Below are 15928 nucleotides of genomic sequence, written 5' to 3'. Positions count from 1 at the left end.
TAATCAGTTTTATTCCTATAAAGGACTCACAAATTTGTTTTATTATGATACATAAGTACGTAGATAAGTACCGGTAATAGATTCACAAAGATTTCAACCTCTACACAAAAGTTAACTGTAAGGCATTATTTGCACCTTGAAAATGAGATGCATTAATACAATTATCATCTAAGGCATCCCCAGTAATGACTGCATTTGAATACACTTTTGAAATATTTATGTAAAGTAAGAATGAAATTACTGCATATTTTAGTTGAGTGTAAGATACTATACCCACTGAAAGCAATATAATATATTATTGTGCGAACATCCAGAAGTTTCATTGGTCAAATTTGCCTACACGAAAGAAAGTAACATGTAGGGTTTATTGAAAGATCGGTGACATTATTAACATACCTTTAAAGTCATCCATCATGGGATGTTCAATTGATGACATTTTCTCACACAATCAAGGCTATGTAAAGGAAGTGCATATACAATGTATTGAAAACATACAGGTATGTGACTGCTGTGTCATATCATAAGATAGGACTCTTATTATACATCATATAATTTTGGTGTTTTGTTCAATCACAGCCTAGACTTTGAAAAATATCAGTTAAATACAAGACTGGTATCACTTGAAAGTTAATTTAATAAAAGCACTACATTGTCTTGAGTATTATATATACAATTTTCAATACAATGATACATGTTGAAGATTCACATACAAAGAATCTGATAAACAGCAAGAACAAGATCATTTGGTACTGTTTGCACTGTGGTGTCATCACATACTTGACAGTCCTTGCACCATAAACGCACTAGATAGACAATTCAGTTTGACTTTCTGATTTGCCTAATTCAACCAGAAACCAATATTTTCTGACAAAGGGAAATCTGCAATTTACAATAGTATTTGTCATTATATGAAAAAAAATTGAATAAAAGACCTGTACTGTATACATAGATATTTCATGTAAAATTGTTGTCAGTGATTTGCAGTGCCTTTGGAGTCACTTCTTGGCTGTCTGATGAAAGCGTTTCGTACACTGTATGGCTTGGTCCTCCTTGGAGAGCAGACGTGTTCGTCTCACTGGTGACCAGCGAGACACTTGTTGCTTCGGAATATCAGGTGTGTGCTGCACTAGGGGTCGACGGGTCTGCAATACAAAACACATGAACAAATTTGGAGCTGAGTTCATAATGACATCTAACAACGTCATAAAAAATTGTGTATGGAAGAAAATGATTTCAACCATGACATCTTAGAATCCTGCATTCTAATTCAAGATTATGCCAATGACTGCATCACAGCAGAGGAAAATATACTTTGAAATCACTTATTTCTCAAACCCATATTTTTTTCTCAAACCTGATCGTAGGCAATTTCAAATACTGATTTTAATGTTGCGAAACACGGTCAGTGTTCCTGTTTACAGGTAATTACCGTTTTTTTACCAGTAAAATTAGGCTTGGACCAGTAATTCACGTGACTGCAAATCCCTGTGGACTGGCAATTAAGGTATCTTGAAAATTTTTGTTGTTGAACAATACGTCGATAGTAAAAAAAGTATACTTTTCGAATGAAGTCAGCTAGTCTGTTGTCATCAGGGTTTCCCATTGTCAATTTTTAGTGCAAGGAAATAATATTTCGCTTTGCTTCGAGGTTAAATATCTAGTCGCAGTGACTTAGTCTTGGATCAAAGTGAAATATTCAGAAAAATTAGTAAAATATAAATATTTTTTACATCTGTATACTTATCCTGCATTACTCCTTAATGCATCTACTGCTTACCTTATGACTGAAACAGCGCAGTGCGATGGTCCTAAGCTGTTGTTTCAAACCGATCTACATGTCTGAGGACCAACTCGCACAGCTGTCACGTGATTGCCGGAAGTGACATCATGGGTCACTACATTTCTGCTTGTCACCCATAATTATTTTCTGAAGCTATAGTAGGGAGGCTGGTCTGAGATGGTTGGGCCCTTAGATGTAGTAATGCAAGATAAGTATACAAATTTAAAACATCTTTAGATTTTACTAAATATTTTACTTATCCTGGATTACTCCATAATGCACCTGTATCAGACAATACAGCGGTGGGCATACCTTCAGATGTAATCCTTAATATAGATAGGGGGTGGTTGGTTACCTGCTGGGCTATAACCATGAGGGGCAAAGCAATGAACACCTTCAACATCTTCAAGATAATGGCTAGCTACAGCCAAGAGAAAAATTGTCTTCTTGGTGAGGTTGAAAAAGGATGGTTGCGTGGAGGGGTTTCGGACGGAGGCCGGCAAAAAAGAAAACAAAGAACCACATTCAAATCACAAGTAGGGGGACTAAATTTGGCCTTCTGATCCTCAAGTCTGAATGGGCGTAGGAGGGCCTGGTCATCTTACGATTCTATGGAATGCCCAACGCTGAATGAGAGCCACCAAGTATGTTGTAATGGTGCTGCATTTCAAGTGTCATTTATTTTTTCATAAATGTAGGAGGTACTCGGCCAAGAATTGTGGTGGCGCTGTAGTGGGATCTTGATTTTTCACCTTACAAAAAGTTTCAAATGATCGCCATTTATCATCATATAGCCCCCGGGTAGATGGACGGTGTGCCAAAGCTATGGCCTTAACTGCCCGAGCCAAATAGCCCTTAGTGCTCAGAGCTCTTTTAAGACAAACCAAGCGTGCAGACAAAATCTGCCTGGCATTGGGTGTGGTAGTTTGCTGTGAGAGTTGCATCCACCAGAATGTTGCTACATCCGAGGATATGCTGGACTATATCTTGTCGATCCACCAGATGTTAGAAATGAAACATCTGTTGAAGCAGGGAGTGAGAGTGATTTGCCCTTGGGTGCGCAGGCACAAAACCACCATGGTGTTGAGTGTTCCATAGGCACTCCTGCCAATGTGATATTGCCAGAATGAGAACCTAAGGAGATGCCTCCTAATACGTTCAACTATCGTCCACCACCTGAGGTGTGTCCTCAGGTGAGATGGCTACATACGGGTCCTGATGTTTGATGTAATTGCCAGGAACTGTTGTATTGGGCATAGGTGCAGAGGAACTTAAGTGTTGGGTGCAGGTGCAGACAACCTCTGCTTGTCAAATCCTGGGCTGATGTGACCAATCCCACTTGCCACTGGTGAAGTATACAGGATTGTTGAAGGGCAGGTGACAGATGGCACAATATCTTAAGCCATCTGTCCCATGGCACTGTCAGGAGGTCCCTGTCTGGAACAGGCCAACTATAAACTGGATTGAATCGTTTTCACTGACCACCCATTCCAGTTGATAAAGTTGGCACCTGGTAAAGTCCCGATGGAGAATCAGGGTAGCCGTGTCCAAGTGGTTCAGGAGACAGTCGTCTATGTACGACTCAAACCAAATGTCCATCCAGTGTAGATGTATTGGCTCGGTGAGTCGTGTAAACAGCCACAGGGCCACTGAAAGGCCAATGCCAATGCCAGTGCCAATGCAGGACCGCTCATTGGTAGTGGACCCCACTGAACTGAAACCTGAGGAACCTGCGGTCTGAGGGATGGATAGGTAGATGCAGGTACGCATCCTGCAGGTTGAGACTGATCAGGGAAATGTGAGCGTTGATACTGGTCCTGATCAGTCCTAATGTTGTGAGGCTTAAGTATATAAGCTTCAGGTCGCGCTTGTTGAGTACAGGGAAGATGGGAGAGTAGCAGCCTGGGGGCGTGTAGTCTCTCTCCTTCAACAGGATATCTCTATTGGAGCCCAATGGCTGATGGTGCTTTCTGGGGTAGGCCCAAGGTGGAGGAGCCGTGATCAGCACAGGGTCAATGGCAAGATCTAGGTGGTATCCATGATCCAGTACATTTAGTTTGAAAGGGTCTGCCAAACCATAAGAGTTCTGTCAGAAATGGCCCACCCTTCCACCTATGGGTATGTCGACGATTGGGACGACTCATGGTTTCAGATGGCCTTCAATTTTCAATTTGACAGATGGTTTAAGTGGTCAGACTTTTGACTCATAGAAATGCTGAGCAAGGCATCACAAGCTTTAATAATTTCATGATTAAGAAGTAGTAAGGGTTATTCCTACTTACAGTATCAATTTTAATGACCAATGAAAGGCTCTCATGAAGTTTTGTGTCAATCTGAGAATGTACAATACAAATATTGTCCTGTTTTCGATCAGAGTTTTCAGTGCCATGCCTTTGTTAATGCTCATGAAACGATGATATCATACGTTGTATTAATGTCTTATGTTGGCAATGTTGTCTTGTTTTTTCAACAAAAGGTAAGTAAGTACACGGGAAGTTGTTTTCAATATGCTTCAACATTGGGAAAGGGTCAGACATTGCATGCTTGTGACCGTTGTCCTTGTGTCCCGGGGATGGGGGCTGAAGTTTCAGGCAATATTGCCCCAGAACCTAGCGGGTAGCCAGGTGAGCGGAAGCAATGCCCAATTTTTGAAAAGTACTGGTTTAACTTTGAAGTTTTACTGCAGTAACTCATACTGACAGATGCACAGAAGTTGTCTTAAGCTTTAACCATGTTTGAACAGTTATATTTTGCAGCATTTTTATGTTTTTATTTTTAAAGGCGTCACATTTGCTACATGTTCCAAAATTTAGAAATTCGACTTTTGCAATTTTATTATTAAATTTCTTGGGTCCAAGTCATTGACTTATATCTGGCCTTTTGAGTAAAAATCACTGGAATAGGGGTGGGAGCTGAGTCATGATTGTCCAAGGGTTAATTGCTTTCCCCTCTTATCCCCTGCTCTTGCCCAGAGATCTACCACAGTGGGACTGAGAACAGCCCTGAACACTGCCTCTGCAACAAAAAGAATGCTGCTCCCCTATCTACTCTTTGTGGGAGGAGGATCTAGGACAATAATTTCCTGATTTTGGTGGATTACTGTGAGAGGCTGTGCGAGACATGCTCCAAAGCTTTGAGTGCTGTCTCATGCATAACTTGCGACCTTGGCGTGGTTTTTGGTGGGCTGATCATTAAATAATGAAGAGGCCTACCATGGTTGACGAAGGAGTCAGCATGTGAATTCGCAATCCCAGTTAGACAAAGCCAACTAGCATAACCGGCGGGTAGCAGTGATCTCCACGAGAGCTGCCCAGAGGTGATTCCTCATGTGGTATATTTGTCTCTGCTGAAAGTCTACCACTGTATGTAAGTGGTCTGGACGATTAACGTTGATCTCAGCAAGGTCCTGTTCCATGGCCCAGGATGAGGAGTCCAGAGGTGTCAAGGGATTAAGTGAGCACCTGACCTCAGACTTGATAAAGGCAAACCGAGTATCTGGAACCTTAAGAGTGGTCAGCTTGGATGACCTGGTCATCCTCTGGCATTCACCTGGTCAGCTACTTCAAAGGCGTGGATAGGAAAGTCATCCTTCTTAACCCTGGGTGCCTTGAGAACTGGAAAAAGGGTTAATCTGGAGAAATCCTCATCCAATGACCTGACCATATCCCTGAGCATGGGATCACGTGGCAGAGATGTTGGATGGGACCAAATGGAGTCCTTTTTGTCAACTCCGGCACCAGGGTATGGTGCTAATGCAGTCAACCGGTCTCCATCCACTCCGGCATCTTGGCAAAGCCGAGATGTGTGTCCCATTCATCAGGAGAGTCAAAACCCATAGCCAAAGACCTGATGGCTCTCAATGATAGTGTTGCACACGATGAACTGGTGAGTGGCTTCTGGAACGGGGCTTAGATCGTGATGATCTTGATGAGAGCTTTGCGATGCCTGGTGATGCCAATCCATGAGATGATATCCAAGCAAGCGATGGTGTTTCCAAACCTACTAAAGGCATAGCTGTCAACGTTAAGGGTGTAGACTGTACCGCAGGAGTCTGATGAATGGCAGGTGTAAGTAAAGTGGGACCACAGGTGCTATATGAGTTGCAGACGCTTGGGTGGACCGAGGCGCTGGCAGTATGTAAGTCACCAAAGACGCTGGCGTGGTTGGCTGGTACACAGGTTCAGGTGCTCGATACAGGTGTGTCTTCATTGCTGCCACATGGACTTCATGACGTTTTGCATCTACACTGTGTCCATAAGCTGCACTAATATGGGAAACACTGACAGGAGACAAGGAGGCGCAGTTTTTAACTGGGCATGGGCAGTGGTCAGCGTGGGTGTAGAAGGTAACCCTGATGATGCAGCCAACATTGACTGTCATCGTCACAGCAGCTGTAGTCAGCAAGGTAGATGCGCTCACCTGATGCGCTCGCCTGGTAGAAGCATGGGAAGGCGTAGCTGGAACCGTCAATGGAGTGGACGGCGGCAAATGAAAGGAATGTCGACCATCCCTGGAATGCTTGGTAGAGTCCAACCCTAATTAGAGGGCTGATTCGTGGTGACTGAGGACTGTTGGAGGGAAGAATCCTGCGAGATAGACATTCTTCTAGCACGCCATAGGGACTGCTGAGCAATACACTTACTTTATAAACTGTCTGTATCTAGCAAAGTATGACACGGAGAGAGGGGAGCAAAAGTTACATTTTAAATTTGGTGTACAAACTTGAGTATAATCCAGATACGTTGGGTGAGGATCTTTAGCAGACTTTTACCACGGCAATTCATACATGTGCAAGCATAAATTACACATGAAAAGGTTGACGTTGTATTGGAATATGACTTGCAAAAACAGAGAGATAAACAAAATGGAATTTATTGAAACATATAACAATCGTGAAACACTCGCAAAGCCAACTAGCGGCTAAAGGTAATTATAATATAATTAACTACCAAGTCAGCAAAACAAAGAGAAATGACTGCCTCGGAGAAAAAAAACAAGACACATTATCAAATTCAAGATAGCGGATTTGAACAACAAACACGTGAAGTAAAAAAGTTAAAACCAAATGTATGAGGCCAAACAACATGTCTGTCTGGTGACAAGCAGGTTTTTTGAGGATATGTGACTTAACCACTTCTGTTTAGTCTCATGGCAGCTGTGTAAAGGTCTGTCATCAGATTTTATTGGAACTTAATCTTCAGCCCAGACCTTGTACAATCTCATTAAAATCAGATCTTAGTTCTCACTTCCACTAAACAAAGATCTGAGGATATCTCATTTGGGGTCACGTCAAAACATCCTTTCATCCAACCAATCAGAGCGTCGCTTACCAGATCATGAAAGTGACAGTCGGACTGTGATTTCTAATCATGTAACCTCGAAAACTTTAACAGGGGGTATTCCGAACGATAGTTACAGGTTTAACAACTGAATCCAGACAATCTAGACCATCCATTAGCCATTCCAGAATGTTCTTTTGTTCAAGTTTCAAATGTTAAATGGAGAATTTGTCAGAATATGTTTCGAAGCATAGTGGCCTATTTGAAATTAGTCCCGTAAAGCACAGGAAAGCTGCCTTCAGATTTGATAATGTCGACTTCTTGTCAGTCATTCCATTGGTCGGTCAAAGTTCGCACAAAGGTCGGTCTGATGTGACCCGTAATGGGGTGTTCTCAGGACTTTGTTTAGCGGTAGCGAGAACTAAGATCTGATTTTAATGAGATTGCATAGCTTCATTTCTGTCATAAAGTACTCAGTAGTATAAGTTGAAAAATTACATACATTATACCAATAAATATGATTTGCAATAAGAAAAGAAATGCTGTAGGTAGTTTTGCAATAACTTAATAAGCTACACGAAACCTACATTTCCTGATGGAATACGTCTCCGTGTGGCAGAGCCAGGCCTATCCATCAGAAACACAGGAGACTCGCTCGTCAAGGACAGAGATTTGTGGGAACTCACTGAGCTATTACTGCTTACACTACTCCGCATAGAAAAGGGACTGAAACAAAAACAGCATAACCCCAAAATGCACAAAAGGAATTATTCAGCAAAAGTAAAATCAAGTTGTAACTGAAGCATAGCTGTCAACCCCTGGATGTCTAAATGAGTGAGAAGCCAGGGTGCAGACGCTGGGGCCAAGGCTTAGCCCTGGTGTGGGCGCGCAAAACTGGTTTTGAAAGATTTTAAAACGATTTTAATGGCCTTAGAGAGCATGTATTCTGAAATAACAACAAGTAATTGCACGAAAAGGGGAAAGAATGAACCCAGTCTCGCCGTGTTGGTTGCAATCTCGATAAATCGAAAGAGAAAAACGTTTCAAAATATTTTTATCTACATTTTATATGAATGCCTGAGAATTTCCCAACCTTGCGTGTGAGTGTGACATAATTGATAAATGCGTGAGAGTTGACAGGTATGCTGAAGTAAAAAATAGTTTCACTGACAAATGAGGTTGTGAGTATGGTCTTTACACCGCTTTCAGCAATATTCCAGCAATATCACAGCAGACACAGACAAATGAGATCACAATATGTTCCTATTAACATATCACTTGAAAAAAAAAAGACTGAGATAAATTACAACATTAAGAGCAAAGTCAGTGAATTACCAGCAGGCATGTTAGAATTGTGATCCTGAGAGCATTGGCATTGTTAACTTAGCATTTTCCCTTGCAACAGGGAATAATGGCATATATATAAGATGCATCTTACTGCTAATAATCAAATACTATCATCCAATCCTTATTACTTTTGTCATCTAATGACATGCATAAGGGACTGGGTATCTATTTAGCTCTTACAGGATTACCTTTCATCAGTGTTTTAAATACTGGGGTAACACAATACTCCTGACAGCTCCGTCAGATGGACCAGTAGTTTTACAGTGAAGTTATTTACCACAGTAATTTTCCACTATGATGGAAGACACTGTATGGAATGAAAATTAAAAGCATTTAGTAAGCTGGCTATATATCACTAGACCAGTAAGATAGGAGACTGATAAACTAACTACAGCAACTGGCGTCAGGATGATGAGCACAGAGATGTTCCAACACTGCCTATAAAGCTTAGTGAAAGGATAGAGAATGACTGTCACACAAACCTAGCTGGCACAGAGCTTGTGGAGGACTTATTGGGGGTTGGGAGGAAAGACTTCCTCTTTTCCTTCCGCTCAGAACAGGGAGTCCTCTGACCATATGAACTTTGAGACCTTGATACAAATAAAGTATCATGAGTTTATATTATCTTAGAATAACTCAAAAATGTATTTTTTAGAGTAAAAATATCATTTATACTTATCCTGAATCATACTTATTGCTTATCTCTCAGTCTTCCGAATAGGTAGTGGAAACGTCCTGTGCTGTTCCCAAAGAACAGAGAAAACAGCTCACCCAAACGCACCCTCACTCTGCGCATGCGCACCGGAACCATATGACCAAGCCCATTAACTCCTCACTCTCTCTTATTTCCTACTTAATGGTCGGAACCATTATCTTATCCTGACTCATACTTTTTGCTTGAATCTCACAGTAGGTGGTGGGTTCCACTTGTATGTGTGATTAACGTCGATGTGTTGTATAAACCCCATAGGAACGTTGTTAATCTTCTGTGTAAATTCTTTATTTGGGAACCACCTTCCTTTTTTGTGAGCAGCAAAATGGAAGTAAATCATATAGATTTGTGGATTTATAAGGTTTCTAAGATTAAATTCTTGTTCACCTTAAATGATTAAAGTGTTAAGAGAAGGGCAATAATCTTAACACAATCATTTCTCACTCATGTGCTGAATTACATAGTAAAACAGGGGGCATGGACTCTCAGTCGTTGGTTATGGAACAGTAACCTGACGTCAACAAGTCTATGTGATATTGGGTGAGTGTGATCTTCTAATGTCGTCTGGTAGGATTCGTGAGTAGTTGTGCCACAACTAATGGTCCGAATTGGTGAATACCAGCTAAGTCTTCTGTAGCAAGGTCTCTGAGGTAGTGATTGGCGAAAACTGTATCTGATTTCCAGAAACAGCCTTCCATAATAGTTGTTATGGAGCAGTTGCCGTGAAGTGCCAAAGTTGAGGCTAAGGCTCTTACTTCGTGAGGGTTGGAGGCTGAGTGGGGGTCCAATCCCACTGCTCTGTATACTCTGAGAATAACAGCTCTCATCTAAAATGAAATAGTTGTTCTGGATACCTCTGTGTGTGTATTCCTTAATAAAGGAATAAATAGTCACTTAAAACCTTGTCTTCTAGGTTTAGACTTTTGAAGGTATAATCTTAAGGCTCTGACTGGGCATAGTGATAAATCCTCTGTATCCTCTGCACCAAGGATGGAGGAAAGAGCCGGAACATGGAATTGTCTGTCTGGTTGGCCTGGTAACTGGTTCTTTGCAATAAAGTCCCATCTTAAGCCATGGTGCGCTGATGAGTTGTTACCACTGTCAAATGTGATGCGATTGAAGTCTATCGCGTGGATTTCAGACATTCTGGCTGCTGTAGCTAATGCCAGAAGAAATAGGGTTTTCTGAGTCAGGTGTACAAAGTCGGCCTGTTGGAGCAGTTCGTATGCATCACTGGTTAGGTGTTGTAGCACTATATTTAGGTCCCATGCTGGGGCTCTAAATCTTTTCTGTTGGTCCCTAAGTCTGAATGATCTGAGTAGGGCTATCTGCTCGGGAACTTTAGTAAGTTTTATCCCGTTAGCCATTGTCAGTACAGAACTGATAGCGGCCAAATAAGTGCCCAGTGTTGAACCTTTAAGATTCCTTGTACTTCGTAAGTGACATAGGTAATCTGCTATTTGTGGTATAGTAGCTTTGGCTGCAGAAAAACACCCTTGGATGTTGCAAACTGGTCAAAACTTTTCCATTTATCGTCAGAGATTCCTCGTTGATCTGTCATAGCGACTGATTTACGACATCCATTGTCTGAAGAACATTTGATTGCAAAGGCTCATTACCCTGGAGCCATGACATCTATATGCCTTGAAACACTTAATTGCTGTTATTTATTAGATGCTAATCCTATTTGTTAATCCCCATTTTTGTGTACATCGACCGTCTGCCATCCTGAACTGGATGTGCAAGTATGTCATTGATGATTTACTGTTTACATTTATATTTATTACTTACTAAATGTCAGGTGACCTTGGCTATATAAGCCTTGGTCCAGAAAGAAGAAAGGTCTTACCCTTAGCCTAGCTAGGGTTAGGCTGGGTGCTCCGGGGCACCAAGACAACAACCACTACCACTATGTGCTGACCTGGCACATAGTGTCTTTTGTATGTATATATCAACATGTATAAAGTAGAACTGTATATACCGCAAGCCATCGTCTCCGACTTGTCACTTCCTACTGAGAACCATACGTCGGCCTCTTGCATATACGAGTGTTCATTAATCAACGGCGGACCGACACGCGTTGATAGATCTAAGAAGTGCTAAGGAGACTGCCTTAGCTGCTCTCATGGAAAATCCTCTTTTAACGAGACTGCTGTTGATATGCTCCATACGTGAAGTTCGTATAGATCTGGTCTTGGATGGACCTGATTGGAGTGAGGATGTAGCAGTAGATTTGGCCAGTTTGGAAGTTTTAATATTGGATTTCCTGCTAGTTCGATGAGATCTGGAAACCACGTTCTCGCCGGCCAGTAAGGCGCTACCAAAAGCAGTTGTAGGCTGCTCATGTGTAGGATCTTTTGTAATATCTGTGATATCACGGCTGGTGGAGGAAACGCATACGCTTCTGTGTGTAGCTTCCATTCTGTCGGTAATGGTTTGGTTGGTCTGGTGTCAGCATCTGCTAAGACATTTGCCACTGCTGGTTTATGACTTGTCTTTATTGTTAAGTTCAGATTGTCTACTAGCTCGTAAAGTTGAAATGTCAACTTCAGGAGGGTCAAGGTTTATATTGTATGCCACAGTTGAATTGTCTGTTCTGATCATCAGACGTTGGTTTCTTAACTGTGGGGCCCAGTAAAATAATGCACGGATTACTGCCTCACATTACAGATAACTGATGTGGTAGAGCTTTTCTGCCTCTAACCATAGGCCTGCTGTTACTTCTCTGTTGAAGTGAGCTCCCCAGCCTTGAGGTGAGGCGTCCACGAATAGGTGGTTGTTGTAATCCGGCTCGTTTAAACAAGTTCCTGTGCAAACGTTCGATTTCACTGTCCACCATAAGAGGTGTTTCCTCAATGTTTGTGGTAGTTGCAGTTTAAAATCCTGGTACTCTAGGTGTGGATTTAGACATCTCTGAATAGGGCGTAAGTGTAGTCTGCCTCGGACCGTCCACTCTTGGGCTGACGTGAGTCAGCCTAGTATCACTTGCCATTGGTTGACTGAGATTTTCTTGTAAATTGCTGTTGGCAAACAAGTCTTGATTTTTATCCACCGATCTTCTGGTACCATTAACAGATTCTGATTGGTTAGAAATCTGATCCCCAGAAATAGGAGGTCCTGAGATGGTTGTAGATCGGACTTCTGAAAATTTATTAACCAACCCAGTTGTGTTAATAATTTCAGGGTGAAATTTAGTTGTAGTCTGAGTAGCTCTGTTGATTGATGGGCTTGTATCCCATCATCTAGGTAAAGAGCACAACGAATTCCCTTGTTGTGAAGAAATGTCACAGTTGGTTTGGTCACTTGTGTAATTAGCCACGAGGCCGTGGAAATTCCAAAGGGCAGGACCGCCCACTGGTAATGTTGTCCTTCAAAGAGGAAACGTAAGTATTTCCTGAAAGTCTGTTTTATGGGAAATGTGTAGGTAAGCTTCCTGTAGATCAATGCTTCCGAGATAGTCGTGCTGTCTTTTGTTGTCATTTGTTAATTCATTCTGAAATTCTCCAGTTTGGGGAGGTATTTCTTGTTGAATTTTCTCATGTTGTAAATCAAACGAAACTTTTCATTTGAATTCTTTTGAGAACCAAAAAGATCGGCGAATAGAAACCCGGCGTCAGAAATTCTGGTTGAATTATCTCGACTGCGCCCTTGTTGAGATGTGAATTGATTGCTTCGGTTAACTTCGGCAACAATTCTTTCCGATAAGGTATATTTCCGATGGCCTGCAAGATAACGGGAATTTCTTGAGTAAAGTCGGGGTGTTGCCCTTTCTTAAAATGTTGGAAACAAATTCGTCTCCCAGAATGTCCCAATTCATCCAATATCTTGCCAATCTTCCGCCTACTGGGGAATGCTGTACATGAACAGCTGGTGGGGGGAGTTCCCTGTCATTCAAAAGCCCATATTTGCCGGTAATTGCGAGATCCCCTCGATCTGCGGCCGTGGTCGTGACCAGCATCACGTGATGTGTCATGTGACTTGCGAAAAGCAGATGATTTCCCGCCTCAATAGTTGTACGAGCGTTTCTCTTTAACTTTTTGATTGCCCGTCATACGGCATTTGAACTGGGTTTTCTGCATGGATTGACGATACATAGAATTCATAGTCTGAACTGACTTGATCAGCATATGATCTTTGGAGTCTTAAAGCACTTCTTTGTTGATTTTGCGTATGTTACCATCAAAAATGGTTGGGGCCTTCCAGGGTTGTCTTAATAATTCTTTGGTATAGGTATACCAATTAGAATTATTTATAAGACCTTGTCGCTGAAGTAGTGTTAAACCTGCCGACACTGAACTCATATGATCAGAAATAATTTCTTGATTTTTCTTTTGATTGACGAGAGCTGAAAGTAGCATTCTTTCACGGTCGTTCTGAGGCTCTTTTAATACATAGAACATAGCTTTGTTCATAGCGTGACATCGCTTGTCCAAAGAATGCATGTCTTGTAGTCGTATCAAGTTGTGCAATTTTTTATCCTCAATGCGATAAGATTTTTTACTTTTGGAAGGGGCTCGAACACATCCTCCTCACTCAGAAGATAGGAGGCGTTAGGATTCGGAGCCGTAAATGAAGGCTGCAACATCTGCGAGCTATTGTGTGAAGAGGTAGTTGACTGCGTGCCAGGTTGTTTACACATTTGTTGTTGCACAGCCATTACAACTTGTGTGATATTTGCTATCACATCTGTATTAATAGCAGGCGTTAGCAAAGTACCTTGTGTAAAAAAGGTAGGCTGCATGAAGGTAGTTGGCAGTGTAAACGTTGATGGCTGCACGAAGGCGGGAACCTGCGTGAAGGCTGCACGAAGGTGGGAACCTGCGTGAAGGCTGCACGAAGGCGGGAGCCTGCGTGAACGCTGGTGTCTGTGTATACTCTTGTTGATTAATAGGCTGCGCGCAGGCAGATGCCTGCGCGAAGGTAGAGGATTGCATAATTGTTGTGTTGGGCTGCGCGAAGGCCAGTATCTGCGCTAAGGTCTGAGGCTGATTGAGGTATAGATTATCACAGAAGATAATCCAAGCAAAAGATTTTGTTAAAAAGGGTGAATTTTTATGGAAAGCTTGGATTATGATGCACAGAAAAAATTTTCCAGCTGCCAAGATGGCGCGAAAAAGAGAGAGTGATGAGTTAATGGGCTTGGTCACATGGTTCCGGTGCGCATGCCCAGAGTGAGGGTGCTTTTAGGTGAGCTGTTTTCTCTGTTCTTTGGGAACAGCACAGGACGTTTCCACTACCTATTCGGAAGAGAGAGAGATAAGCAATAAGTATGAGTCAGGATAAGATAAAATTAACAAACATGCTACTTAACAGATAACATTGCTAAATATGCAATATGCCTCCATAGGGATTTTGTCCCTGCACCTGTGTATCAAGCTGTTAGTTGCAAGTTGCTTTCCTCTCAAGTTACTCATCAAAAAGCTGCTGAATATGTATAAATATGAATACCAAAAACAAAGTTTCAAAGCGTCGAATCTCACCTGGAAATATAGTCCCAAGAGATAGAAATGTCAGCCATGTGATATGATTTGCTGTCAGCACCAATATTCAAATAGCTTCTACATCATTTGAGGAATTGTAGACATATGTGAAACAAATATTGTACTCCAATAACTTTTTGACCAATCTGTAACTATCTTTAAAAGCACCCTTGCACAAGACTGAAAATTTACATCCAGTGTTTTTGAAAAATCAGCACAGAAGGGGTATATAATTTCCAAGTAACCATTATCAAAAATGTTAGAATGAAGTGTGTTCACTATCTCTTGATCTCTGTAAAGAAATATAAGTTTTGTATAATTTTAAAAAGCACCCCCTTTGTCAATCTTCTAAGTGCCCAGGGTGCTTCTTATGGCAAATATTTTAATTTAATTTAATTTGAACAATATTACATAATCAATCATACAGTGATGAATGTAAGATTTGAAATTGTAAAAACCAAATTACTATTTGCTGCCAACAAAGTTTCAACTCCCAGTCTCACAGTAAATAAACGCGTTGTCCAAAATGGCTTCCATTGTGTACAATAAGAAAGATACAACATGATTAATCATCTTGTCCAAGATTCTGTTTTGACATTGACATGCTCTGATTGATAAAGAAATGCTACCAAAAAATACAAAACAAATAAAAATAACACAGAACTAGGATTAGTTATCAACAAGATGAAATTCAGGAACAGGAGTAAATTGCCATCCACTAACCCTGCCTTGACTGGAGTACTGAAGCTACTGGAGAGATTCTTGGGCTGAACAGACTTGTCTGGTTTTACTGGTGTTCCTCGGGTCCTCATTGATGTACCAGTAGATTGTCTAGGGGACTGGGCTGCACATATTGAAAGTGTGACTGACTCAATCCAAACCCAAAACAAACAGGTGCTACACATAGCACTCTGTATCACCTTGTTTGAGTGTCTATTCAGTTTAGATACTTCGCTCTCTATCCTTAGATGGCAGGAATCAACACATCTACATCTACATCTACATCTGCAGCTGCCAAGATACCTCTTACCTGATAAGCTAGTTTCATAATAATTTTCAAATAGCTCCTTTTATAACAATTAATAATAACTAAGTACTTTGGCTGAATGTGTGTTGTCGTATGACAACAATGGACAAATATTGATGAGGGTGTAGTTAACAAACATTCTATATTCTATTGAAATCTTCCTGTTAAGTCTGAAGCATGAGTCCAGTAAAATGGTATTTGGTCAAGCAAGCTCAGCTACCCATAATCCATGTGATAACACTAAACTATACAAAACATTATGCCAAAAGTTCCAGCTTGGATAGTAACCAACATTCTACTGTT

At 41.3% G+C, this 15928-nt stretch overlaps 1 protein-coding gene and 1 pseudogene across 1 annotated transcript in view; both read right to left on the bottom strand.

Annotated features, from left to right (window-relative positions):
• The window catches only part of LOC139445671 (G2 and S phase-expressed protein 1-like), a 33162-nt gene continuing 17234 nt past the window's right edge, over positions 1–15928 (bottom strand). Inside the window, 4 exon segments of the mRNA XM_071226862.1 lie at positions 1–1142; positions 7647–7785; positions 8889–8996; positions 15322–15442. Of these exon segments, the coding sequence (XP_071082963.1) occupies positions 996–1142; positions 7647–7785; positions 8889–8996; positions 15322–15442 (515 nt within the window). The 3' untranslated portion in view covers positions 1–995.
• Positions 9946–11539, bottom strand: LOC139445304 (uncharacterized; annotated as a pseudogene).

Source organism: Haliotis cracherodii, unplaced genomic scaffold (genome assembly GCF_022045235.1).
Source record: "Haliotis cracherodii isolate W230 unplaced genomic scaffold, xgHalCrac1.p SCAF_6, whole genome shotgun sequence".
Taxonomy (NCBI): domain Eukaryota; kingdom Metazoa; phylum Mollusca; class Gastropoda; order Lepetellida; family Haliotidae; genus Haliotis; species Haliotis cracherodii.
The sequence above is the reverse complement of the archived record's forward strand: the minus strand, read 5'-3'. Positions and strand labels throughout refer to the sequence as shown.